The sequence below is a fragment of the Oncorhynchus mykiss genome, chromosome 8, assembly GCF_057628025.1.
Source record: "Oncorhynchus mykiss isolate SJ-2025 chromosome 8, ASM5762802v1, whole genome shotgun sequence".
Lineage (NCBI taxonomy): Eukaryota > Metazoa > Chordata > Actinopteri > Salmoniformes > Salmonidae > Oncorhynchus > Oncorhynchus mykiss.
In genome coordinates, this window is record NC_143029.1 from 54,724,403 (window position 1) to 54,752,111 (window position 27,709).

Consider the following 27,709-nt stretch of genomic DNA (forward strand, 5'->3'; position numbering starts at 1 on the left):
AAATAATTCGACACTCTCATAGACCGCCATACAAAATGGGTTTATCTCCCGCGGACAGATTTTGGGCGAAGTAAATCCCCTCCGATTGAGACAGGCTGAATCGGGTTGATTTTGATATTGGTGGGATTCGTTTTGCATGACCCGGTACCCCGGTTGAGCTGAGTTTGCAATTTTAGACCGTTCCCTTGGCCCTTAAGTGAAGGTTTTACTCACCTGGTGCACCGGGAAATGCAAAAACAAACTCCACCATTTTTACTATTATCACATCAGGGCGGGATGATCGAGTGACGAATTTTCGGGCAAGGGCGGTCCATTTAAAACCCATTCCTTCCTCCCTTGCCCTGCCATGTAAACCTCATCCGATGTGTCTACTTAATTTGAGGATTGAGGGAATGTGGTGTTTCTTTTAAAGTGTTTGGAATGCACTAAAGTCTGGGATTTCCCGAGACTACGACGAATAAAATAATATTCATACAATTTTCCTCCCATCCAGTAGGTGGCGTGCTTTACCATTTCTATTCATAGAAAGCGGTATCCTGTCTGCGACGTCAGCATTTTTGACCAACTCTGCAGCTACTTGGGAAGACTTTCAACTGTGAAGTTGGAAAATTTTCAAAAATGGTCAGTATTTTGTCATCATATGTTGACAATCTTAAACATGTTCCGCGTATACATGTAATATGCATTGTCATGTCGGATAGACGTTTCTTTGGAAATGGATGAGGGTGGATTTGTGCAGCATACTTTTGCCGGTCTGCTGTATGTTAGCTGCAGGCTAGGTTCCAGCGTGGCGATATGGCGCTCAAAGGCCTACCTCAACATTTCCAATTGCACAAAAACCTGTTTGTTGTCGATGTCAGCCTAAATGCTGTGTTTAGATGGTACGAGGTAGACGGCAAAGATGTCATTGTTTTCAACGAGAACACGATGGTAAATGCCATTAAGCCTGGCGGTGAATTCCGTCAGCCTCCACGGTAAACGGGACTAAAATATTTCAACTTTTGCCTTCGCGTTGTTTTCTGCCTACAGTCGTGCTAGTTTACTTTTGCCCTCAACCAAAAAAGAAATGGAACAAGAAAAGTTTCTGCCGAGGTGCACTTTGAATATGCTACAACAGTCCACATGTAGTTTTCCTCTGCAATGAAAACTTGTAATAATGAATAGAAAGCCAGACTACCCCATAGTAGAATAGTCTATATTTTTACCTAGTGGGCATGTTGTGTTCTCAGATAAATATTACTCTAGAGACGCATTCAAGTTATGAGTACCATAGGGATGGAAACGTGTATTCGTAAAAGCAGTCAATGCACAACTATTCGTTGCTATCGCATGTTTAATGACGTGTTAAGGTGGGGATCCCCGTTTTCCGTTTCTAATATCCACGCGAGCTGTACCATTTTTAAAACCGGAAGTCTTAGCGGCAGCATGCGTTGCAATTTGCGGTGACTTCATACCGGAGAGTGGCGCTAAATATATAACGGGTCAATTGTAGACCAACTTGGGGTAAAACGACAAATTGTGATGAGACGGATTACATTTTTTGTTGAGCAAGAGTAGTGGCAACCAGGAAAGTGTTGGTGGGGGTGACATTAAGTGGTTTCTGTGAGAAGCTCAGGCATATTATCCTCGGTGGCGTTTGGCCTACATTATATTCATTGTGCTTATGCACTTTATTTGGGGCCCAGACTGCAGAAATGTGTATTGCATGTTAGCTGACACGCCTGAACCATTCGCCAGAAGTCTGCAGTGGCAGCTGTCTCACCTCTTTCTCTCTACAGGGCTTTGTGAAAGTCGTTAAAAGTAAGGCCTACTTCAAGAGATACCAGGTGAAATTCAGGAGAAGGCGAGGTACATTTTTCTTGATATGTCTTGCACAGTCACGCACCCTTTTATATATCATATTCTCGCCAACTTCTGGCTGCGATTCAAACTCATAAAAGACACACCCTATTTGTCTTTGGTACAAATGATTAGCCAAGCAAGGGAAGTTTGCAATGTAAGCCCCTCAGTCCTAGTTTTTAATGGAGTTTGCAAGTGTACAATTATGTACACTTCGGGCCTGAAACACCCCATAATTCAATTTGCGATGATTGTACATCCGCTAATAAAAGTCCGGCAAAACGTAAAACCTCAACACGGAGTCAACATACAAGTGTAAGTAAAATCGAAAGTAAATAAGTTCGAAATTGGGCTACTCATGCACAAACATGTTTCGTGAATGTTTTTGTTGGGTTAGCTTTTGGAAATTGTAGAAATGAAACATTTTCCTTCAAAGTTTCAGCTAGGCATGCTAACGCTAGTTAGCTGTCATACAGTAGGTGTATATTAATAATTATACAGTTAATTAAATTGACTGTTGTGCATATAAAGCACCCATAAGCTAACAGTAGCTCAACACAATCGGCTGGCGACTAATTTCCGGGCAAGGGTGGTCCATTTAAAATTCACTTGCCCCGAGGGGAGAGGGTGTGTCTGTTAAGTGTTTGGAATGCAGCCACTGACTGAATAGAATGGAGAATACATTTTAAAAAAAATGTATGACAAATGCTGGCGTACTAACCAGTTGTCTGAATGTGATACATTTGCTGCTTCTTGATGATGATTCCAAGATCTCTGAGCAAATTGTAGTTGGTCCTTCATTTGCGACGGCTGATGTTTTTTTGTTCTTTCAAGACGGGGCTGAGAGAAGCGAGATGAATGAACTACTAGAAGTGCTGAAGATAAACAGTCAAGTGATTGGCTAATTCTGGCATACTAGCCAGTTGTGTGTTTGGTGTGATTGTCTTTGACAGAGGGGAAGACTGACTACTTTGCCCGTAAGCGCCTGGTCATACAAGACAAGAACAAGTACAACACTCCCAAGTACAGGATGATCGTGAGGTTCTCCAACAGAGATATCTGCTGTCAGGTGAGTGCAGTGTGCAGGCTTTTGTCCCTGCCCAGCTCTAAGAATCTTGATAAATAATGTTTTACCGCATCCAGACCCTCACCACTTCTATCTCTGTTTCAGATTGCTTATGCCAAGATTGAGGGTGACCAGATTGTCAGTGCCGCCTACTCCCATGAACTGCCAAAGTACGGCATCACAGTGGGACTGACAAACTATGCTGCAGCCTACTGCACAGGCCTACTGCTGGCTCGCAGGGTAAGGGACACACGCATACTGTATGCATACACACGCCTCACGCTCATACACATAGAGGAAGGCATAGCTGCATGCACACACCCGTGGCAATCCCATAGAGATACACATACGCAAGCGTGCACACTTGCGCAAATGTTCTCGTGTTTTCATGAGGAAGCTGGTTGACGTCGCTGTAATAAAACTGGAATGACTTCATCCCGAGTAAAGTTGTTTGTCAGGGTATTGTTGGCACCTGTGTAGCCATTCATCTTCACTGGCAAATTAATTGATTTTAAAAATTAAAACCTACCACTGCATCCTGTACCAGTATCATTATGCTGAAAAGGGAAGACGGATCTATGTACAGTTTTCTGAAGCTTATCCATTTTCTCGTAATACTTTTTTTTTGCGGAAACCTGTGACGCTGGTATGGGGATATTCTTTACCTGCTTTTACAGTTGTGTGGCCTCCCGTCTATCATTGAATGCAATTCATTTCAGTATAGCAAGCTACTATTTGAGGATATACATGTGCATTTCTCTAATGAAACATTGTTCTCTCTCGCTCCTCAGCTGCTGAACAAGTTTGGTCTGGACCAGGTGTACGAGGGCCAAGTGGAGGTGACGGGAGATGAGTTCAACGTGGAGAGTATAGACGGCCAGCCGGGGGCCTTCACGTGTTTTCTAGACGCCGGGCTCGCCAGGACGTCGACGGGCAACAAAGTGTTCGGAGCACTAAAGGGCGCCGTCGACGGTGGCCTCTCAATTCCTCACAGGTTAGTTGAGTGCAGGTTGAAGCTGAATATGGATCCCCTTTTTTGCCCATCTAGGACTTGAAATGTTCTATATGACCAACACAGAGGGGTAAAGTATTATAGTTCTCTCATAAACCTGTAGTGAAGGCTGAACACCTCACTGCGGATCCTGTCGGGAGATACAAAATGTGTCCACGTCTCTTGCATTTCATCGGGAAAATGTTTGCCCAAAACTAGACTATCAATTCTGCAATAAGACGTTGTCATTTTAAAATGTGATTATGGAAAATGTTTTTTTATGACTATTCAAAGTCGCTGTACACTAAATCGACCAAAGTAATCGGTGTGGTACCCCTCTCGCCCCTCAGCACAAAACGTTTCCCAGGCTATGACATGGAGAGCAAAGAGTTCAACGCAGAGATGCATCGCAAACACATCATGGGCATGAACGTGTCGGACTACATGAGCTACCTGATGGAGGAGGACGAAGACACCTACAAGAAACAGTTCTCCCGCTTCATAAAGAACGGCGTCACGCCAGACACAGTAAGGCCGTTTTACACAGCCCACTGAATCAGACAGTGATGGAAAAGCCTGTACTCCAGATCCTGTAATGGGAGAGTATCAGTTGGTTTGGCAACTCTTATTTAAATTCGCTGCTTCTTGATGATGATTCCAAGATCTCTGAGCAAATTGTAGTTGGTCCTTCGTTTGCGACGGCTGATGTTTTTTTGTTCTTTCAAGACGGGGCTGAGAGAAGCGAGATGAATGACCAGATAATGCTGAAGGGCTGTTTGTTGGTTTTCTGTGGACCCTGGTCCTGAACTGTTTACCTTACCTCCGCCTGAACAATGTGTTCTTTCAGGTAGAGCAGATGTACAAGAAAGCACACGCCGCCATTAGAGAGAACCCAGTCCACGAAAAGAAACCCAAAAAAGACGTCAAGAAGAAGAGGTGGGTTTGGTACAGTTGCTGGCTTTACACTTGGGAACATTTGCATATTGTGCATTGGGGTAGTGCTTCTTTATGATGATACGAAGTATGCTGAGCAAAATGTAGTTGGTCCTTCATTTGCAACAGCTGATGTCCATTGTCCTTTCAAGACGGGGCTGAGAGAAGCGACTGTATATTGTAGTTCCACTGGTAGCGTCAACATTGAGCAATCAGCCTTTAATCTCATTCGCTGTGCTGATGGTTAATGGGGGTATTGTTTTTTTGTCGCAGGTGGAACCGCGCCAAACTCTCATTGGCACAGAGAAAGGACCGCGTTGCCCAGAAAAAGGCCAGCTTTCTACGAGCACAGGAAGCAGAGGCGGCGGATGGTTAGACGGACCACTGGCTTAATAAATGTATTGCAAATGACTTTGTTTCACCGTCACTTTGCTCCCTGCGGAAGCACGGCTTCCTGTATACTGCAGTTTTTATATTTGAGGGAAATTCTGGTGTGATTGAATGAGTTGATTTAGCAGGTTCTCCCACACATTCCGTTTTTAACATCCTTTACGGACCTTTTTTAGTCTGTGCATATTTTTTTCATACTCACTGCACGCACAGACGGTCAGGGTAATCCACTTTCAACTCGACTGAGACCACAATGGTGAGTGGTATGTGGTTTTTATTGTGCAAAATCATGCTGGTTCAAACTTCAAGGTAAACATACATCTACATTGCAATTCATCCCTCAGAACTGAAGGTCACAGCTGCATTTAACTCCTTCAGAATCCACATCGGACTGGGTTTCCATTTTAAAAGATGTACAGTGTGACCTTGTTTTAAGTTTGAAAGAACGTAGAAACAGCAAGTCAAATGTAGTTCATGTACACTACCTCCTTAAGTGGAAGATAACAAGTCTGGTGTTTTCAGCATGATCTCTAGCTTGTACAGAATATGGCACTAGTATGCTACATAGTGGAAAATGTTTGAGAAATGTACATGGTATGCAAACTGGCATTTATCAGAGGGTGTAGAAGAGACTAATTATTAGTCCAGTTTTGATGCAGCACTGCTATATGCCAATACAAATCATCAGGTGAGGAAGGGTGGTGAAACGTTCAGCAAAGTGGATGACTCCATGGGATGCGTCCCAGTATCTTACCTCCTGAAGTATACCCTCGTTCCACTACTTCCCATGAATCTAAAAGCAATGGATCAGTCAAGGTATGGACTAACTGGTAATACTGGTCATTTCAAATCATGGCAGGAAAGATTATTGGGACAAAGCCATAGACTTATATACGCTTTCCTCAGATATATTGGTCACGTTGTCTTCATGTAATGTGCAAGTGTAGTTCATGCTATCGCTTCAAAATGTTCCATGAGCTCCTTCATAAACAGCAAATATCTCTACAGTTTCCCAGCATCCTGAATATGAATTGTGGTAGTCCATTCTTCCAACGACTCATGCCTAGATTAAACCGGATCAAGCTTTAACCGGCGATAGCCGACACCCGCATAGCTAATGTTTTGACGGTGTCTGAGGTGGAGCTGTCAAATCGGTGAGCGGCTGCTTTCGATTGTCGTGAAGCCACTCGTGTTAAGTTCAGAACGAGAAAGTGTAGGCTATATAGAAATGATGCTCAAATTGAAAATCATTCATCCGTCTAATCGAGGTGTAGACTACAACTGAAATTAGTGTTTGAAGTTGTACAACGTTTTAATTTATCTAAAAGGAAAAAATATTTATCTCCAGCACCACGCCAACATCAAAATGTGAAAATGGCACATTTGTTACTTAGTAATTTAAAAAAGGAAGATTTCCAATGACAACCAATTAGTAGGCAATGTCTACTTACAATTGGTTAAAATTGCACCATGCACACCGATGTCACTGGAAACACTTTTCCTCTGTTTTACTACAAAACAAAGTTGTGAAAAAAGCTTTCTAAAAGGTAGTTCCACCGCAATTTCCTTTCAAATAGGTATGCCAGGAGCCGCTTGTGGATTTAACAGCTCTAATGCAGTTCCACCGCCAAAACAACTGCTATGCAGCATAAAAACGGGTGGTAGATAAAACAATATAGTACGTCTTGAATGAACAATCCACCAAAGTGGTTGAGTTTTTAGAAATAATTTCCCCAAAGGCTCCTCTAACCAAGCCACTGTGCCAGTAGCAGACTTGTTAATTACGTCTTAATTCTTTGAGCATCATGAGTCTTTAGTATGAGAGATCTGTCTCCACAGCAGAGCTTTGAGGTTGTTCAGGATGAGCGAGTGTTCCATGTCCATCTGGCCCGCTGAGCCCCTGAGGGCCATGCAGGCATACAGCTGCCTCTCTAGCTCCTCCCTCAGCTCCGACGGTGTTCCCCTCAGGAGGTAGTCCCTCAGAGCCCTGCACGCCTTGGCTAGGTTGGGCTGGGTCACCTCCTCCCTGCATCGTTTCTGAGCCACGTCGCACGACGTCCGGCAGTCCGCCCCCAACAAGCAGTCGTCGTCCTTCTCGCAGTGCAGCGCGCGCATGGTTCGCCTGAACGCGTCCTCAGAGACGATGGCCCGCGGGTCGGTGAGGCGGAGGTCGTGGCGGTCCGTGTAGCCGAAGTGGCCGGCGCTCAGGTCGCACATGAGGAAGCTGCCGTAGTTGCCGTGGAAGATGTCTTCCACCAGCTCCAGGAGACCCATGGAGATCTTGGCTTTGCGGGGCCACGAGGGGGTGAACCACTGGTCCATACTGCGTCGGGCCCCACTGGGGACCCAGGCCTCCAGGGGCCAGGGGAGGCTGACACCGTAAAGGGGGCCATAGGGTACCCTCTCGGTCACGTACAGGTCTCCACAGAAGCCCATCAGACGAGGGGTGTGGCCCCGTTCCTGGAGGAGCAGGCCCAGCAGCACCTCGTCCAACTGGAGAAGAGCCCAGGCCGAACGGGCCTCTGGGAGCGAGACGTGGCCGTCCTTGTTGCCGTCGGCGACGCTGAGTATTTGGGTCACCAGGCTGGCCAGATTAGCTTGCTCGCCCAGTTTTGACTGGAGATGGGAGAGAAAGTGGGAGGAAGGACATAGAGGTTTAGCTGGTATCCTTTATAAACTATGCAGATTTCTGGTAAAAATGTTGGTGCAATAAATAACCAAAGCATCAAAGGACTTCGATAGAGACAAAAACTCATGTTAAAACGGTATGCTGAAGTCAAAAGCGGCAATAGTTCCAAGACCTTGAGGTGATTGAAGACCATCTCGCGGAACTTCTCCACAGACGTTCCGCGGGTGGGTTTGTCGAAGACTGCAGCCTCTCTCCGGGGCTCCGGCTCCTCTCCCAGCTCATAGTGCAGCACCTCCCCCACCTGGCAGCGGATCACCCCATCCACGTCACCCCAGCCACCTGTGTACACCTGAGAGCCCCAGGCAAGAGGGACAACCAGAGAGTGGCATTACATTATTTATACACCTACAGTCGATAAGAAGAACTGATGGTACTGGATTATTATCCTGAACTGACGGTGCTGAACTACTGAACTACTGAAGACACCACGCCCTTCAATAAAACCATTGGCCACATACAGGAACTTGCTGAAGCGCCTTCTTGAGTCAACATTAGGGCTGTAGGTCCGGGTCCTAGGAGGATGCACTGATCTAAGGTTGGTTTTTACTGATCTGGACCTGTACTTGGTACAGACCAAGACAACAGCTCAGAGGTAGGGTGCACGGTCTGTTACCACACCTGGTTGTTGGGGCTGGTGGAGAGGCACCTGCCCAGGTAGAGGGTGTCTTTGTCACAAAGGCTGCTGCAGGCCGAGCCGTCAATGATGCCTCTCCTGTATTTGTCACACTGGGGGAGCAGTGGACATGGGTCGGTGTTAGTCTCTCTCTCCATTGCCTTTACTCTACAACAGTACACCAGATTTTACAAAGTGAGATCTATAGAGGGCGGACCACTTGTGACGATGGGTGAGATGCTATGAGATTGCTGCCCCCCCCCCCCACAGTGTTGTCATACCAATCTGGCTCCACTGCCTGTTCAAAACACTCCTCCTGTCTATCAATAAATACAGGAAAATATGTAAAAGACAACAAAAACAAAGTGGATCATGGATATGACCGATGTGTCCGTACTCACTATGGCGTTCTTGCACTCATGTCCTCTGCACAGCTCGGTGTAGTTGGAATACTGGACATAGATCACCCAGCCCCCGACAAACACCGTCAGCCAGGTGAGGAACAGGTATTTCACCCGCACAAAGGAGATGCGAGCCTACAGGGGTCAAACAGAGCACACCGGGTTAGTTGGTTACTTTATTCTTCGCCTTCCCTTTAAAAATGCATAAGCATGCACCAATGCATCAATGAGTAGAGCATTAAGTGCACAATGTTTAACCACCATGTTCAGTCTACCACATCGTGTTGTAAAATAGTGTGCCGAGTCCCCCCGCCCTACACAGTAAAACATCACTCCATCTAATTCTAAAGTGCAGTTGTCAGTAAGCGTTTTCACTGTATCTGAAACGGCGGCTTTTTCATTAATGGCATGAGGTGAGGTATTCAGTTAGGATTCTGGACTTTTAACGGTACACATTCACATGCATCTACAAACAAATGGAGAGAGAGAGAACAAAACCCTATTGTGCCATGAGAGTCAAAAATGAGGCCAGCCTGGTCAATGGCGGTATACTAATTAGCGCTTCCTAATCAACACAGTCATGTGACCATCAACAGACAACCAGTGGTACTGTAGTTTCCACAGTGACAGTGGGGTTCACATAATCAAGCTATTGATCGCAACCACAGTGGTCCAACATTGACCCGTTGAGACTAAACAAGAGTTCTGGGGTTAAGTGTTGGTTTGGTCTTAATGTAACAAGACTCCAGACATGGTTCTAAATCAACTGAGTTACAGACCTAGGCTATAGGCTGTGTCACAGGCCTCATATCACATGACAAGATAACGAACGGCCCGTGACGCTTACGTTCCAATGTCCACACTAGCATACTACCTAGAATAGAATGCATGCCTAATCAGAGATTGATGCCAGGGATCAGAGATGGACTTCCCCGCCAATAAATTGCATCATACTATGTGTGGATATTAAAACAGAATCAGAGTATGTCTGGGAGGTAAACTGTGACCAATAAGATACTTGTGAGGGGGAAGGGACAAATCACCTTTGATTTTCTCTAAGTGTTTCTAATCAGGACTCTATGATCAAGCCTGGAGCTTAGAGCGGTGTTGTTTAGGGATGAGAAGAATAAGCTTAAAGGGGTTAGAGAGAGAGGGGCCTCCAGAGGTAGGACCAAGTCACTGTTGGTTGAGTCACAAGCCAGGCCTCATTCTACAGTGAGCAGTAAAGTACTGTTCTAACAGCAACATCTCTTCGGGAGGATGTAATGTTAAAGAACGTTCGGATTGAAATGTTGTGTAAAACAGATAGGATTGCCTGTCAGAAAGAACAAACAAAATCATATGGAGCGATTTAATCATATCTGCTCTACATGTTCTATTTCTATCTGCAAATGTAATCATGTCTTCTCTACTTGTTCTAGTTCTATCTGCAATGTTCAGAGTATTTCATGTCACTGAATACAGCAAAACATGGGAACAGAATACAGTTAGAGATGGGGGGGGGGGGGGGGGGGGGGGGGGGATCGAAACAGTTACATATTGGGATATTATTTTGACAATATTGGAATATTATTTTTGCACTAGTTGCCTGTATGTTTGCACCAAATGCCAGTATTTTCCCTTCTTAGCTAGTTCTCCATTTTCTTTTTTAAAAAAGGGAGCCAATTTGTTTTCAGAACTTTTATTTCCATGACTAATCAAAACTTGTTTTCTCAGGCTCTCTCGTCTCTTTGTAGTAGTCATATGGTGAGCAATATGTTTGGAACATTGAATCGCAATAAAATCACAGTACTGAATCGCAACACATATAGAATCGTGAGAATTGCAATACATATCCTGTCAGCACCTAAGTATGGTTATATCGTATCATGATGTCCCTGGCAATTCCAAGCCCTAAATACTGTGCTATTGAATGCCCTCAACATACTGCAAAAGAAAGTCCTCTAAAATGTATTCTGTGGTTTGAATAAGTTACATATTATATAAGTCTTACATATTTAACAAAAACTTTGGGCTCCCATGTGGCGCAGCAGTCTAAGGCACTGCATCTCAGTGCTAGAAGCATCACTACAGACACCCTGGTTCAATTCCAGGCTGTATCACAACCGGCTGTGATTGGGAGTCCCATAGGGTGGCGCACAATTGGCCCAGCGTCGTCTGGGTTTGGCGGGTAGTCATTGTAAATAAGAATTTGTTCTTAACCGACTTGCCTAGTTAAATAGAGGTTAAATTAAAACAAATTAGAATAATAAGCAAAGCAAGCATGTCAGACATTGAGAGCAATGTCAACATTACCATAGTGATGGATTGGGAACCATAGTAATAGGCTGTGCATCACTGGCCAGAGTGAACAAGCAACTCTGTCACATCCAAGCTAAATATTATTTTTTACATTTTATCCAACCCTAAACAGACAGACACACTCACAGCGCGTGTTCTGCACATTAGTGTATATGGTCCGTCTCGCCCTCTTCCCACTAAGCCTCTTATGGTATAGGGCTAGGTTCCCCCATACATACATATATTTTTTTTAAATCATTGTTGGACATAAATGACTAAAAACACCAGGAAATCAGCTCCAAGTGATTTAATTTTGTAAATCTGTACAAGTATTCCAACGCATAATAGAGAGACGTGATAGTATACAATTGTAAGCAAGGTTTGAAATTACTACGTTTTAGACAGATATTATATCCATTTTGGCTTCTACGTTCCGGCTCCCCGACCATCTGCGTAAGAAAAAGGCTGAATCTACACTAAACAAAAATGTAAACTGAAATAAAAGATCCCATAAATGTTCCATATGCACAAAAAGCTCATTTCTCTCAAAATGTTCCACAAATTTGTTTACAACCCTGTTAGTGAGAATTTCTCCTTTGCCAAGATAATCTATCCCACCTGACAGGTGTGGCATATCAAGAAGCTGATTAACAGCATGATCATTACACAGGTTAAGCTTGTGCTGGGGACAATAAAAGGTCACTCTAAAATGTGCAGTTTTGTCACAACACAATACCACAGATGTCTCAAGTTTTAAGGGTGTGTGCAATTGGCATACTGACTGTAGGAATGTCCACCAGAGAATTTAATGTTAATTTCTCTGCCACGTTGTTTTAGAGAATTTGGCAGTATGTCAAACTGGCCTCAAAACCGGATAACGGATACGGATAACGAACACAATTTAATTGTATCGATGACAATTTATATGCACAGAGACACCGTGAAGAGATCCTGAGGTCCATTACCATGCCATTCATCCAACGCCATTACCTCATGTTTTAGCATGATAATGCCCCATGTCGCAAGGATCTGTACACAATTCCTGGAAGCTGAAAATGTCCCAGTTCTTCCATGGCCTACATACTCACCAGACATGACACCCATTGAGGATGTTTGGGATGCTATGGATCGACGTGTACGACAGCGTGTTTCAGTTCACGCCAATATCCAGCAACTTCGCACAGCCATTCAAGAGTGGGACAACATTCCCCAAGCCACAATCAACAGCCTAATCAACTCTATGCGAAGGAGATGTGTCGCGCTGCATGAGGCAAATGGTGGTCACACCAGATACGGACTAGTTTTCTGATTCACGCCCCTACCTATTTTCTAAGGCATCCGTGACCAACAGATGCATTACTTTATTCCCAGTCATGTGAAATCGGTAGATTAGGGCCTAATGAATGTATTTCAATTGACTGATTTCCTTCTATGAACTGTAACTCAGCAAAATATTTTAAACTGTTGCATGTTGCGTTTGTATTTTTGTTCAGTTTTGTTGATGACCCCCCCCCCCCCAAAATACTCTTGTTTCAGCCTTATTATCCAGCACAGCAGATCATTCCTGCCGCGGCACTGGATAAACAAACTGTTGCAGCTGCAGAATCACATATTCCACTGGTGGCCTCAGGCAAGGACAAAGGTGGTAGCCCAAATGAATTAGAGTACATTCAATAAGAGTGTATTAAGCTATATGTAATAAAGTGTAGCCTAGTCCCATAACATAATAATAGGCCTAATTTATTTCTGTCAGTTCTTAGGGGTAGGCAGACTATTTCTCCAAACCAAATTGACGCACCTCATGGTAGCGTCAACAATTTCAGCATGCAAGAATATGCATCGCAGCCAAATGTTTTCTACCTCCATGAACTGCTGGTGTAGGCTACTGTTAAATGAACATTTTTGTCCCGTCAGAATTGTAAGAGTCTGCACGACAAAATGCATACACTAGTTACAACAATCAATGACAGGAACCACACGATGTCAATCTTATTGAATGCAAGCTCTGTCAATATAAAATGTGTAAAACGCGTTAGAATAGCACTGTTTACCTGGAAAAAGAATGATTTCTTTATCCAGGCCCGTGGAAACAGACCTCTCGCCATCACAAAAATAGACCATCTCAATACGTGGAACTGCGAAAGAGAATCCAAATAAATGGAGTGAAGCTGGAGCTCATGAAGAGACTGTCCGTGTTCGTAGGCTACACAATTTTCAATTTCCAAAGCGTTCGAAGCGCATTCTAGATTTTACAAAATATATTCTAACACCGAACATCTCCCGGTACCCAATTATTCTTAGTTCTCCATTTGTGTAGAACCAAAGACCGGCTCCTTTACGCAGTTCACGGGTCTGTCAGCGCTGCTGTCTAGCTCGTGCAGCTGACCAGTATTCTGCCAGCAGCACAACGGATGACGTCACGCTCATATGATCATGAGAAAACCTTCAAAATAAAACCACACATTTCAAAATATTGCAATGTGGATAACTCATTCAAAAGATATTGCATTTTAATCAATGGCCAGCAAGGAAAGGTAATTAGTAATTTATGAAAACAAATACAAAATATGGTTGAATTTTTTATTTTTAACCAACAATGACAAAACACTATCGTTGACACTGGTATGTTGAGAATATTGGGCTGCAGAGAGAACTTTTCTACCGTTCTCAGCGAAGGGGTGGAAAATACTCAGTAGGGTCTCAAATATGTGTAGTTTTGGAGGGAGAACTGTGCCATACCTATCCTGTAATAGCCTGTACATGGGATACATATTGGCTTGTAGAGAGAACTTTTCTAAGTTTTGCAGACTCAACCGAGTAATTCCAATAACATGCATTTGTGTATTTCTTTAAATACAGTCTACACAACAGCTTTCAACATATGAGTATGTGTGTGTGTGTGTGTAAACTTTCAAAATAAATTATGGTGTGAATAAAACAATAAACAACAAAAATAAAATGTAATTATTCACAGGCCTTCCTCTGACACCGCCTGGTATTGAGGTCCTGGATGGCAGGGAGCTCAGCCCCCAATGATGCACTGGGCTGTACGCGCTATCCTCTGTAGCGCAGCTAGCGCCTTGTGATCAGATGCCAAGCAGTTGCCATAACAAGCGGTGATGAAGCCAGTCAAAGATGCTCTCAATGGTGCAACTGTATAACTTTTTGAGGATCTGAGGGCCCATGCCAAATCTTTTCAGCCTCCTGAGGGGGAGAAGATGTGTTGTTTGTGCTCTCTTCATGACTGTGTCGGTGTGTGTGTGGTCCACCATCGTCGTCTGTAATCAGGCCCACCACTGTCATGTCGTCGGCAAACTTAATAATGGTTTTGGAGTTGTGCACGGCCACGCAGTTGTGTGTGAATAGGCAGTACAGGAGGGGACTAAGCGTGTTGTTGCCTACCCTGGCCACCTGGGGGCGGCCCATCAGGAAGACATTTCACTGTACTTGTGCACGACATTAAAACTTGAAACAGTTTCTGAGGGCGGTGATCAGTCCCAGGGTCCTTAGCTTAGTGATGAGCTTGGAGGGCACTATGATGCTGAACGGTGAGCGGTAGTCAGTGAATGGCATTCACACATAGGTGTTCCTCAGTGTATATTGTCCATGTCCTTGTTCAGCCACGACTCCGTGAAACATTGGATATCACAGTTCTTCAGGTCTAGTTGATAGGATAGTCTCGAATGGAGCTTGTCCAATTTGTTTTGCAGTGATTGTACTTTCACCAATAGAACAGAGGATAGAGGCGCTTTTCATGTACTCGCCAACGTAGTTTCGTCAGGGCACTGGCACGTCGGTCTCTCTTACGCTGCCTTTTTCTTTTCCATGTTTTGAGGATTAGGCCCTGGTCCAGGGTGAGCAGTATGTCCTGCGCCTCCGACTCGATGAAGTATGAATGTTCATCCTAATCGAGGTTAGTGATCGCTGTCCTGATGCCCAGAAGCTCCTTTCGGTCATAGGAAAAGATGACGGAAACATTATATACAAAAATGGTTTAGATTATCCATTTATTTTTTGAAAGTTGGTAGCAATGGTTTGAAAAACATTTTTACTGCACCAGAGTGCAAAAAAAAAATCGATATTCACAAAGTTTAGCATGTCTTTGCAAGGGGACTCTTATTTTGAGAAAAACATTTATCCACAATCGTGCTGCCAGCATAATATCCTGGTGCAAGGAGAAAGGATTTTACCACTAGCAGCCAGCCACATACTGTATCTCACAAGGACTGCAGAAAATAAAGGCTGAGGGACGATTTTTTTGCCGACGCAAAAGCTTTGATCCCCTCTGTTTATAGCAATGGATAGCCATCATTTCCTGTATGAAATCTATCATATTACATCATTATAATTACTAGGAAATAATCATACATTAATAAATTATAACTATTTTTCTCTGTCACTAAATTCAGAATTTCATGAATGCTGGAATTTGCCATAAAATGTAAATGTTTGAAAAGGGATAGCCAGCCTACAGCAGCTCGCAGTTTAAAAAAGCAACAATGTCGCAGCTATTAATTTTAACAAATAAGGAACTGTTACAATATATGAATGTTACTACTTTGTTACATTGTAACGCCGCGGTGAAAATGGTCCAGTTTATGGTTCTCAAGCGCCGACAAGTGGACGGTTGATGCATCCATATCTTTGATGGGAAGTAATATTATTTTTTAAATTCCCATCAAAGATATGGATGTATCAACCGTATTATTAATAATACTAATGATAGGCCATTCTACTACAGCTCTACATTTCCTATAACTTTCCCCCCAAATTCCAGAAAAGTAGGTTAGAATGAAGTTGTGGGCTCACGACCTAGATATACAGTCAAGGTGAGACTATAAAATGAATGTAGATCATCAACGTTGGATCGGTCCTTCGACTCTAGTCTAAATCACTAAAAAAAAGGTTCAAGTGGGTCGTGGAGGATAAAGTCCTGCCTACATTTTCAAATGTATGAAAAAAAAGTGGTTAGTGGCTGGTCGAGCGAACGACTCCCACAATGCACTCCCAGATCAGCGGGAAACCAAAATGGCGAATGTATTAGGGGAAAATGACCCGTTTGTTATTTTCTAAAAAACCTTGGTAGTGTGTCATATTAAGAGAGGTGCATTTCAAAGAGATTTAACGCTACTCGGACACGAGGCCAAGCACCGATTACGACCGAGTATTTCAATATATGTGGCATTTTGACCCTCCGAACTGACCGAATGAGGTACCTTATCAACATTACGATGTTTTTATATTGGGGGTGTGGGTGCGCTCCAGAATCATTCCGTCTGTGATAGCTCGAGACCTGTCTGTCACTTGTTTTTAGCCTAGACAACCGCATGCATGCTGCATCGAACTTACTCGTTGAACTGAGAACGTATGTGCAGGTAAATGTATCCATTCATTAATTCATCCTGGATGCAATGTCCGGACAGCCCACGAACAAAAGGAAACGGTGACGGTGCACAGTGGGATAGGGTTCGAATCGAAGACCCCCATTTTAAAACCAATTAATGCTTTTTATTGAAGGACATCATGCACCAAGACTCGGTTAAATTTTCTCACAACTTGCTTGTTAGTCTGATTAATCAGGCTGTTATAAACAAGTAATTGGTATAGACAGCCTGAAATTAATACCTGCAAAATCGTGTCAATGTTCTTTACAAGCCAGAATATTGAATACAATTACATTTTAAAGTTACTATACCGGTTTCCTCTTCAACAATTAATTATATATTCTGAATCAGGGGAGGATGCAGAACAATTGACACTTGTTATGTGTGATTTAAAAAATATATTTAAAATGTAAATCTTGTCATGCTTGGGTCAATATCTAATTGACGAAAGAACCGAATATCCAGTATAAAACGAATTTTACCTCGGGGTGCTAAACTGAACCACATACTACCGACTGGCTAGCTAAAAAGTAGGGCGAACAATACTTTCCAGTGGATATTTGTCTCAAATTTAGAGCAGCTGAAGGACAAACTGCACAGACAACCGGTAGAGTAAGTTTAAAGGTGCCATATGCAGGAATCGCTTCGCCATTTCCTGGTCGCTAAAATTCTAATAGTTCGCCTAATTTCAGTATATGACACAAAAAAGCAATGTATAGAAAACCATTGTACCATCTAAACCCCTGTGCGAAAAAATATCTATATTTTCAATACACAAAAAATATTGTATTTTCAGCTTGTTTGAAGTTGATGTACACGAACTAAAGTAAAAGACTAAAACTAAACGTAAGAAGGAAATGCATAGCAGTAGAACATATTGTAACGACCCTGGGTTTATTAGCGCGGATATCGACTCTGCCGCATGAGCATGCTTTTGCGGCACAGTCGATAGCACGCTGAACTTCGGGTTGGAAGGTCGAGGGTTCGATACCTGCTTCCTGCCTGTTTCATTACAATATCAACCGCTTCCTAGACTTGCATTCAATGAGAATGACAGAACTCATATTTCTATGTGCATTTGGTTGGGTTTCCCAAAAAGTTACATACTGCAGCTTTTAAATGTAATTTATTCAACCATCTAGCCTGTATGGAACATTCATGATTTTGCAGGTATTAGTTTCGGGCTGTAAATAGTGATCAATTGTGTATTACAGCCTTGTTAATTGGAACTAACAGTTCGTATGATGAGTTACTTGGCAGTTGAATTGACAGCCTGTCAAATTGTATGCAACTATTCTAATCTGCAACAGTTTCTCAAAAATATGTGATTTAGGCTTTCCAGTGTTTCTGTTGAAATAATCCTCCTTTATTCTGTGTCTCCCTTGAATATTTTGGCAATGTCAGAGATGCTCTCATGGTGAGACTCCACTCGCCTGTAGCTTTAATACAATGACAATGCTTGACAGTGACACCTATTTGTTTGGGGGGGTACAATGTAGGAATTAGGCTAATTCACCTCTCTCTTCCAATATGACAGAGACTCAACAGAATTAGAGCATTTGCCGGTCCACCAGCGGAAAGCAAATTCCCATCGGCAGCACAAGACGCCAGTGTCCCTGACCAGCGTCGAACCTGCCGAGGATGGACATGGAGGGAACATGGACACCAACCTCAGCGACAAGTTTAAAGAGGGGCAAGAGGTCCTAGCCCGATGGTCGGATGGCCTGTTTTATTTGGGGATTATCACTAAGGTAAGCAGCTGTTGCTAATAGGTGGAATGTTTCCATTTGATGTTAGTGTTCACATGTTCTATAAAATGCCATTTCAGCCGTATCTTATGTCATTTTTGCAGAAAAGGATCATGTACTAAAAAATGATCCCTCCCTCAGATAAATAAGGGGAAGCAGCGCTGTTTTGTTGTCTTTGAAGATCGTTCGAAGTCCTGGGTCCTGTGGAAGGACATTCAGACAGGCAAGTAGTTCTCCTGCCCAAGACATGGTGCCATGTCAAGTTCCAGACATTTTTTTCGATAGTCAACGGGATGAACAGTTTTACGCTTGCTTGATATGTTGACCGTGCAACTTGTTGCATATTTGCCATCTGTGTAATATGCTTGTATTACACTCTAAATAATAATAAAAAAAAGCCATCTGCTAAGAAAAATACATGCCTTTCTATTTTCTCCACAGATATTACCAATACACGATGGGTAGAATCCTTCAAATTTTGCTTTTAGAACGTGTAATTTTTCTCCGGGCTGTACAGTTTTCAGTTAAACATGTGTTCATTAATGCCGTTTGGCTTGCCCTCATTCATTCTATCTCCGGTTGGGTTGATATCCTTGGTTGAGTTTTCTTCTATCTCCTCCGTTCAGGCCGGGGTTTATCTTTTGTAATCTTGTCCCTGACAGTCAACTGACCACAAAGATTCTGGGCTCACGCCAAACGTTAAGTTCCCCACGGAGCCGCGAGACAAGCATAGGGAAGGTACTCCTCAGCTTGTATTACTACTGTGTTCATTGTTCAGTTCACATGCTAATTGGTTACACTTCAGTGAGGGGCCTAGACATTAGACGGGCATGCCTGTTTCAGTTAGATGACACATGACTAATGTGTGACATACTGGAATTGGGCAATCTTTTTTTGGTCTAAGTGGCAGGAAATGGGATCTCGTGACTGTTATGTTGAACCTCAAATGGCACCCCCAGTGGTATTTGAGTATGAATTCTTATGATGGTAGGCCCCTCAACTGAAGTCCCTCTAAGTAGTAAAGGTTAGGGCCCTATAGAATCCAGACATTAAAACGGAATTCAACTATATTCAAAAAATGTAGGGAATCAACCAAATGTATTGATTTGCCCAAGTGTATCATAAGACATGAACAGAATGCATCTGTGATTCATATTTCTTGAAAATTTCTGTAGAGGCAATGAGAATTCCCTGTCTTTGTATGGCGCACGCTTCTACTGCTTTGTGTGCGATGATGCTAATGAAAAGTCTTCTGGTAGATGGAAAGGCTCTCCCAAAAACCTTCTAAATGTTGATAACAAAAAATAAAAATGATTTTATAGGGCCCTAGAAAGTTATTTTCACTGGTGTTTATCTTGTCATTTTACTCTGTAAGGTTGCAGTTGTTGCCCCCCAAAAATGTCCCTTCTCTGTTTGGGCTGGATATGAGTGACATATTTTAATTGATCAACTTTGGGTGAAAGCGACAGCTTATTCGATTTGTGGAGATATGACCCCATATATCCTATGTGCACATCACATTAGTAAAATGGGGATTTCCCACCTCGGTCTCTCACTCTTTTTTTTGTTGTCAGTTACAAAGCACAAGTGTGAACTGTTCTGCGTTATTGAGCTCTCGTTATCGTTCGTTCTCTCTCTTCAATCTCCTCCCTGAAGCTCTCTCTTTCTTGAAATGTTCTCTCTTTTCTTTGCTGTGTGATGCTGGTTGCCCGGCTGTTCCCTTTTATGAATTAAAGGGCGGTGTGTGGTTATCTAGAGGAGTGACCCGTCCTGTCTGTTTTCAGGGGACGAGGGAGGGGAGGACATGGTCTGCACAATATGCCAGGACGAGTGCTCCGAGGAGCCAAACGAGATTGTCATCTGCGACAAGTGTGGACAAGGTTAGGGCACAATCACCATCCTGACCCCTTCCTTCCTTTAACCTGACCAGGTTCAGAAATTTCACCTGGGACAAAATGTTTGCTGGTTCATATCCAAGTTAAGGAGTCCTTGTTTATCTGGTCATTAGAGGCCCCACCTCTGGAGAAACATCAAAACAATAGTAATTCTCTCTTAACTGTGATCCAATCTTTCCCTTTTCAGGATATCACCAGCTCTGCCACTCCCCCGTCATCGACTCCAGTCTGATCGACACCGACGAGAAGTGGCTCTGTGGGGAGTGTGTGTTGGCCACAACAGCAAATGTACGATAACTATACAATAACTTACATTTCCATGGAAATTCATTTTGTGAGTTCAGCATGCAAGGTACACAAACCAACACACTATAATGCAATACAACATAATGCAATATGACAACACCGGAAAGTGAGCACACGGACTCCGCTGTGTGAAAAGGTCATAATAAATGTTAAAGGGGGGACGCTCCAACCAATTGAGCTCACAGTCGGGTGTGTGTGTGTGTGTTCTCTGACAGAAGGACGCGCTGAAGGGTCCCAGAGCCCAGCAGGAGATGAACCACTCTTTGCCTTATGCCCTGGAGTACCTGGTGTGGGACCAGGGCCACAAAACCAACAGCCAGCAATGCTACTGCTACTGTGGAGGACCTGGAGAGTGAGTTTCACTCTCTCACTCACTCACTCACTCACTCACTCACTCACTCACTCACTCACTCACTCACTCACTCACTCACATCCTCTGTTTTAACCCTTCTCCCCTCTCTCGCTTTAGCTGGTACCTGAAGATGCTGCAGTGCAACAGGTGTAAGCAGTGGTTCCACGAGGCATGTATCCAGTGTTTTAAGACACCCATGCTCTATGGAGACAGGTACGAAACAGCCCCCCCTTTTTTTAAAGCCTCACGATACGTCATCTTTCAGGAAGCATGTGCTGGCTACCAATGCGGTGCCAGAAAATAAACAAGCGCTTGTGCTTCTTTCTCACCAGGTTCTATCTATTTATTTGTTCAGTTTGCAATAGTGGACCGGAGTACCTCAAACGACTGCCTCTTAGATGGTGAGTGGAACTCGTGTAGAAGAGATTTGTGTACGCAATGGATTGATGTACTTCAATTGATATATTATTTCCTGTATTGGAACAAGCAAGATCAGTATATGGATTGTTTGATGAAACAGAAGTTCCCTCTAGGAAAAATTGAGCAATTCAATGCTATTGCACACGAATCGTTTAAAAAATCATATTGAATTTTGACCGTTTTGAGCTTCCATCTTTGTTTCTCTCCAACAGGGTGGACGTTGCACACCTGAGCCTCTACAATCTGAGTGTGATTCACAAGAAGAAGTACTTTGATTCCGAGCTGGAGCTGATGACTTACATCAACGACAACTGGGATCAACTACAGCTCCGGGAGGTAGGACAAACCTTGACGCAGTTGGAGCTGAAATAAAAGATCACAGAAATGTTCCATATGCACAAAAGCTTATTTCTCTTTTATTTGAGGAGTATTTCTGTCTGTAATAAAGCCTTTTTGTGTGGGAAAAACTCATTCTGATTGGCTGGGCTTTGTGTGGGCCTTGCTATGCCTATGCCCACCCATGGCTGCGCCCCTGTAAAGTCATGTGAAATCCATAGATTAGGGCCTAATTAATTTATTTCAATTGACAGATTTCTTTATATGAACTGTAACTCAGTAAAATCTTTGAAATTGTTGCGTGTTGCGTTTATATTTTTGTTCAGTATATTTTATTTGACACAGCAAAAAATGAAATTCCAACCTCTCGAATGAATCTTACTATTGCCTTTTTCCAGCTTTCAGCTACTCCTCAGTCGGACCGATATGAAAGTATTCTGGAAGCACTGAATAGCAACCACAGCATGTGAGTTACACACTCTCCCTATGATTTCATGATTGTTCCAATCATGTCAGCATAACTATTCTCATGTACAGTCCATCCCCTCTCCCTTCCTCTCTCATTCATGTCCTCCACTTCTCCATCCTGCTCTCTCTCTCTCACCCCCCCCCCCCCCCCCCCCTCTCTCTCTCCCAGGTTCATGTCGGGGAAGGAGATTAAGAAGAAGAAGCACCTCTTTGGGCTGAGGATCCGTTTTCCTCCGGGTCCCCAGAGCTCTGAGGTGCTGGCCGACAGAGGGGAGCCAGAGAGGGCCTCCAATGAGATCAAAATCAAAGGCAGGAAGGCTATCCAACCGCTGACCAACACCAGGTGAGACCCAACTTTCTATGAGAAACTAATTGACACTTTTTCATGCTATATACCCTGGTAAGGCTTTTTTTTTGTTTTAGTTTTTGTTTGGGTGGCCACAGGTTTTAAAGTAGCAGAAGGGAAACTGATGACTCAGTTTTACGATTTTAAATCTTGTTCCAGTGAATTAACCAATGGCGTGGTGAAGAAAGCCAAGAAGAGGAAGAAGCAGGGAGGTCACTCGCTGGAGACTCTGGCCAAGCTAAGGCGCTCCAGTGAACTTTTGGCGCAGGTAACATCTTTACCCAAACTTAAAACATTTGAGGCATGTTGTTTATAAATTGAGATGTCATGTCTTTTTATTCCCCCTGAAGGATGTGACGCCACCACAATTGCTTGATTCCCACTCGTTGGATCTCTTAGCCTCTAGGTCAGTTATCCCCCCCCGCAAATTAATTTGTGAGAACAGTTGCTCAATTTGTGAAAACTGTTGTTAACAGTGTCCCCTTTACTCCCAGCAGCAGGACCGACAGATCTCTGCCATCCTCCAGTACCTCGGACGTGGACTCCGTCGGTGCCGTCAGCACCACTGAAACTACCTCAACTAACCTCTCCAGGCAGTCCAGGTACATTCTACATGATCAGATTCACACTCAGGCTCTCACAAATTCACATGGAAAGTCATTGTACCGTTGTATTGTAGTCATTGTATGGTAGGTAATTGGGAGTACCTCCTAAGTGTTTTTCTAATCTCTCTCCCCTGTTTCTCCCTCCCCTATTCCACCCCAGCCTGTGCATCTCCAGTAAGACGCGCACGGGCCGCAACTGGCCCATTGCCAAGCCCCCCCTGAAGAGAAGACGGGGCCGGCCACGACGGGTCCCCCTGCTGCCCCCCAACCATGCGATTCCCCCTCAACACCCAGGCCCCCATGCCCCAGAGCCCCAAAACACCTTGCCGGGGCTCCACTCCACGGATATAGTGCACGGCCTGGGCCCAGGCGGCCAGTTGTCCCACCTCAAGAGCTCAATCAGCAGCTACTTTGGGGCGGCAGGCCGCCTGGAGTGCGGGGAGAAGTATCGCGTCCTGGCCCGCCGGGTCACCCTGGATGGCAAGGTCCAGTACCTGGTAGAATGGGAGGGCGTCACTGCCTCCTGAACGTCTCGCAGCGCTTACGTAGTTTATTACGTGTTTACACAGCGCTTATAAAGCATTATACAACGAGCGGGTCTAATCCTGAATGTTGATTGGTTAAAACCGCATTCCTGCCAGTGTCTATTCCGCAAGTTACCACCAGCTAAATCTATGTTAAAATGCCTATTTACTCAGTTCCATCTGACTGCGCAATCCACTGTCTCTTCAGCCCAGCCAAGCGATTTATAAACAAGGTCTCCACTATAAAAAGCATCTAGATATTATCTAACTTTTCTTTTAGACTAACGTTTAGTTTTCAACAGTGTAGATTTGATTCGATCACCAGCTGTCGCATAGTAATGAACGTGTCAAGAATTGGGATGAGACAGGCAGGCAGCTTTTCTCAGTCGGTCGAAATCATGAATCCGCATCATTTTTATCGATATATACGAAGAGATATCAATAGAAAACAGGTCAAATGAAACTAGGTGCAGCTAGTTTGCAGTCAGTTTGAAGTTATTGTGTTCGCTGTGTTGTTGGCTAGCTCCTCTGAACAACAGTGTCCTGACAAGAGAGCACATTTTCAACGGCAGGTGAAATCTAGCAATCAAGTAAGGGATAAGAATGTTACCAGCCAGTATGATAATAAAACATTTAGAACGAACGACTGGGTCGTGTCCATAGATTCAGAACTAAATGTAATGACTGCCAACCAAACCAATGATGACCAGCCGGCTTGGGTAGCAACCCTAGATTTGCGTCGGGACTATATCTTGTGGAAGGATGAAATGGTATGAATAAATTCATAAAAGTAATGTTAATGAAAATATGTAAATCGTCATTTTTAATATGTTAACCTGTTGCATAAAAGTGATAATGCCCTCGAAGCCAGAGTTCGGAGGATGTATTGGCACCGTTTGCCAGCCCTTGACTTTGTCTCGGGCCTAACACTCGTGCCAATATATCCTCCAAAAAAACTGGCTTCACGGCCATTATCACTTTTAACCCTCGCCTTCTGAGAACGGGCCTCCGTGTTGCCCGGTCAGGGAGGGAGCTTGAGTTTCCCTATTTTAGTTTTTCCTTTTCGTCCAGTGATATGCTCTTTTCTGTGACCCGTTGACTTCAGTGTTTCAGATCTGCTTAGATTTTGTGAACTGAAGGGGGTGAGAGACCAGTTTAGGCAGAATGTAAAAGGGTTAGATAGGGGGGGTTTGAATGGTGTTTGGGTGCCTTGGCGCCTGACCTGGTGTGTCAAGTGTGCCTGTTTGCAAGTAGTTGATGTTTGAGAGGGACTCAACGACAGAGATTTGTGCTGCTGCAAACCAGTTTTATTATGTCTATTTACTTTTCTACTTGTATTTACTCATGTCAGTGTCCAGTACATTTATTTTTTTCCCTTTTTTTTTACAATTTGGATTTGATTGCACATCAAGTTCAGCCTGTTGTACCGTACAACCATTCTCCTAAACACGTGATAGGCGATCTTATCAAATCCACAGAGGCGGAGATGCGCGTTGTCTCCTTTCCCTCTCTCAGCTGAAAGCGTGTAACCTCTAGCTCGAACCTCTGCTTCATGTTCTGCAAATCATCTCACTATGAACAGTGTTTATTTTCACTGTGTTATAGTTCAAGTGTCCAGATTTACTTACAGGGGTCAAATGCTTTTTCCCCCCCCCCCCGAACACACGATTCATGATTAAAAGGAGGTGAATTTGCTTTGAGGGCTGAGCTTGTGAGAAGGAATGTTAAGAGTGAGTTCAAGTGTAAAGCGGTAACTTAGTTGGACTAAAGGTCTTCGTGTTATTACATTTGAAAGGTTGTGTAATGTACCTACATGTGTTCTATATGTTCTGAAGATCTAAATCGTTGCTGTATTTTGCATACGCAATCTACCCTTTACATTTTATAAACGCCTCAACTAGGACTTTGTTCCTTCATTTCTGTCGGGCTGCTGTTGTATTTTATGACATTGATAAGTTCGTTAGAACACTGACTACAAAAAGCTCTTGGACCTTGTACTTTTAAAAAACTGAATTCAGTTCTCATAGCCGCCTATGCAACTCGACCCTAAAAAAATGGTTGCTTTTGTATTTCAATCAATTAACGGCAACAACAATATTTTTTGCTTAAGTCAGGCTTTGATTTTATTTCAGGTGCTATTTATTTCACTTTCTCCTCAACGGTGCACTTAGACTTCTGCTGGTACAGCCAAGCTCACCTAGAACCCACTCAGGACATGCGCAGTAACTTCACTGTATGTATAACGTGCTCATAGAACTCCAGCAAAGATGTGGAATGTAAAATTGAGGTATTAATAGGATGGAACATTTTGTGGTGTAAGTATTTCATTGATATGTTCATAAAAAAAAATGGTAGCATTAATTTAGACATTCCTATGTGACTGGTTGTTTTGAAAAATACTGAAATTCAGTCCATTATGCTACAGGGTCAAAAATGTTGATTTGTTTATCCAATAACATTTCTTCCACTTATCTCTGGAAAATAAAGTTTCTTCTGAGTTCCTTGTTTCATTTTAAGAGTTCAACTAGTTAATGCCTCTTGGTGTTGGATGTGCTACGTTATTCTCAGAAAAAGCCATTTTCCCCTTCAGGCAGTGGAGTTGGATCTTGATGTTCTCTCTATTTAAAAAAAAAAAAAAAAAAAAAAAAAAAAGTTGCATTTTATTTGAAGCTTTTCTCCTGTATGTCATTGTGCCAGTGTTAGACCCTAGATATTTTTTTCTACTGGCTTTGAGCAGGCTTCTTCAGCCACATAATAAATATTTAAAAGCCCTAGTTCTGAATTCATTTATTTTTTTCAAAAAGACTTGCAGTCTGTTAAATTGGCACTTTTGGTAGAAATAACATGATTTCCACTGCATGTTTATGCCAGTTAGATGTATTATTTTATGAATCAGTAGGTCATCTTGACAGAAATAAATGAATGGCATGTAACATTTACTTGAAGACGATGTAGATTAGTCATTCCGGTGATGCATGATTACCAGCTAGCTCATTAACATTACACCAGAAATACATTCTTAAAGGTCCAGTGCATTCAAACATGATTTTCCATTTCCACACAGGTTGGAATTTAGTATAAGAGCAGTTTGAAAACACCAACTGAAATTTCAGCCTGTTTTTGGTTGGATGGAGTTTTGGCCTCCCTGGTGGCATCACCAGGCAGTTAATTAGGTAATAGTCCAATAGGAAAGAGTTCCAAACCCCTCTGCCAATAACAGCTTGTTTTCATTTCTCAACACAGAACACTCCCGGACAGTGCTGAGAAATTGCTATTTCGTAGAAGCTGTTTCTTTTTGCCGATTTAAAAACAAACAAAACAATCACAGTAAAGTACTTACAGTGCATTCAGCAAGTTTTCAGACCCCTTCACTCTTTCAAATCAAACTTTGTCACATGCGCCGAATACAAGTGTAGAGCTTTTTGTTACGTTACACCCTTATTCTAAAATGGATAAAAGTACCACCCCCCCCCCCCCCCCCCCCCCCCCCCATCAATATACACAATGTCCCATAATGACAAAGTGAAAACAGGCTTAGAAAATGTTGCTAATTTATATTTAAAAATGTTTTTTATTTACATAAGAATTCAGACCCTTTGCTATGAGACTTGAAATTGAGCTCAGGTGCATCCTGTTTCCATTGATCATCCTTGAGATGTTTCTGCAACTTGATTGGACAGGATTTGGAAAGGCACACAGTTGACAGTGTATGTCAGACTACCTTTATAAAGCAAGGACTTCCCTACAGGATGCTAGGCTGTGGTATTGAACAGGAATATGTGGTTAGAGGGGAGATAGTGGTATTGAACTACAATAATCTGTGTCAGATATTGGACTTGAAGTGCTGGAGAGGGTGGAGGGCCATTATAAAATGCCCCCAACACGCTCTGGGGGGGAAACGGATGGATGGAAATGCCATGTCATGGAAAATCTAATAGAAATAAACAAATCTGGTGTGCCTGAATGATGGCTGAGGGACCAGGATTGATGTAACCACAGGGAAAGAGTGCCTTGGACCTCACTGGTATCTAGTGCAATGGCAGGAATCTGTGAGTGGGAAAAATGGGAGGAGTCGACAGTAGGGAGTGATCATTACCTCATAGTATGCACAGTAGGCCGGAAG

General features: G+C 43.2%; 3 protein-coding genes and 1 non-coding gene across 9 annotated transcripts; 3 read left to right on the top strand and 1 right to left on the bottom strand.

Moving 5' to 3' along the window:
• Positions 1–268: 268 nt before the first annotated feature.
• Positions 269–5,244, top strand: rpl5a (ribosomal protein L5a). The gene is made up of 8 exons (XM_036985652.2): positions 269–621; positions 1,779–1,848; positions 2,793–2,908; positions 3,011–3,145; positions 3,697–3,899; positions 4,247–4,424; positions 4,744–4,832; positions 5,103–5,244. The coding sequence occupies exons 1-8, from the start codon at positions 619–621 to the stop codon at positions 5,203–5,205; spliced, it is 897 nt and encodes a 298-aa protein (XP_036841547.1). The 5' UTR covers positions 269–618; the 3' UTR covers positions 5,206–5,244.
• LOC118965683 (small nucleolar RNA SNORA26) lies at positions 3,942–4,065 on the top strand. Its single transcript, XR_005053061.1, has one exon. It is a non-coding gene; the product is annotated as a small nucleolar RNA SNORA26 (small nucleolar RNA).
• A 232-nt stretch (positions 5,245–5,476) lies between the features above and the next one.
• dipk1aa (divergent protein kinase domain 1Aa) lies at positions 5,477–13,809 on the bottom strand. The gene is made up of 5 exons (XM_021612915.3): positions 13,254–13,809; positions 8,923–9,057; positions 8,527–8,634; positions 8,021–8,197; positions 5,477–7,835 (listed from the first exon to the last, which is right to left on the bottom strand). Exons 1-5 carry the CDS (start codon positions 13,305–13,307, stop codon positions 7,023–7,025), a joined length of 1,287 nt encoding a protein of 428 aa, XP_021468590.1. The 5' UTR covers positions 13,308–13,809; the 3' UTR covers positions 5,477–7,022.
• A 2,340-nt stretch (positions 13,810–16,149) lies between these two features.
• LOC110530098 (metal-response element-binding transcription factor 2) lies at positions 16,150–26,360 on the top strand. 6 transcript variants are annotated; one of them, XM_090181977.1, is made up of 15 exons: positions 16,150–16,414; positions 18,124–18,337; positions 18,476–18,557; positions 20,119–20,214; positions 20,417–20,517; positions 20,751–20,887; positions 21,005–21,100; positions 21,220–21,288; positions 21,520–21,643; positions 22,042–22,109; positions 22,281–22,454; positions 22,617–22,725; positions 22,808–22,863; positions 22,955–23,059; positions 23,223–26,360. In XM_090181977.1, the coding sequence occupies exons 1-15, from the start codon at positions 16,410–16,412 to the stop codon at positions 23,587–23,589; spliced, it is 1,803 nt and encodes a 600-aa protein (XP_090038103.1). In that variant the 5' UTR covers positions 16,150–16,409; the 3' UTR covers positions 23,590–26,360. The 6 variants fall into 6 exon arrangements, with proteins under 6 accessions (XP_090038103.1, XP_090038104.1, XP_021468586.1 ...); XM_090181978.1 differs by having other exon boundaries at positions 16,173–16,414; positions 18,476–19,072; XM_021612911.3 differs by having other exon boundaries at positions 16,173–16,414; positions 22,952–23,059.
• Positions 26,361–27,709: the final 1,349 nt, after the last annotated feature.

Bases quoted from the DNA above. Each gene is read 5' to 3' on its own strand.
- rpl5a (XM_036985652.2), top strand. The intron at 1,849-2,792 runs GTACATTTTTCT...TGTCTTTGACAG, and splicing joins GAAATTCAGGAGAAGGCGAG to AGGGGAAGACTGACTACTTT. The intron at 4,833-5,102 runs GTGGGTTTGGTA...TTTTTGTCGCAG, and splicing joins AAAGACGTCAAGAAGAAGAG to GTGGAACCGCGCCAAACTCT.
- dipk1aa (XM_021612915.3), bottom strand. From the start codon at position 13,307: ATGGCGAGAGGTCTGTTTCCACGGGCCTGGATAAAGAAATCATTCTTT. The intron at 9,058-13,253 runs GTAAACAGTGCT...TGACCCCTGTAG, and splicing joins AGAAATCATTCTTTTTCCAG to GCTCGCATCTCCTTTGTGCG. The intron at 8,198-8,526 runs GTGTGGTAACAG...TGGGGCTCTCAG, and splicing joins CCACCAGCCCCAACAACCAG to GTGTACACAGGTGGCTGGGG.
- LOC110530098 (XM_021612909.3), top strand. The intron at 18,558-20,118 runs GCAAGTAGTTCT...GTCTGTTTTCAG, and splicing joins GTGGAAGGACATTCAGACAG to GGGACGAGGGAGGGGAGGAC. The intron at 22,455-22,616 runs GTGAGACCCAAC...ATCTTGTTCCAG, and splicing joins CAACCGCTGACCAACACCAG to TGAATTAACCAATGGCGTGG.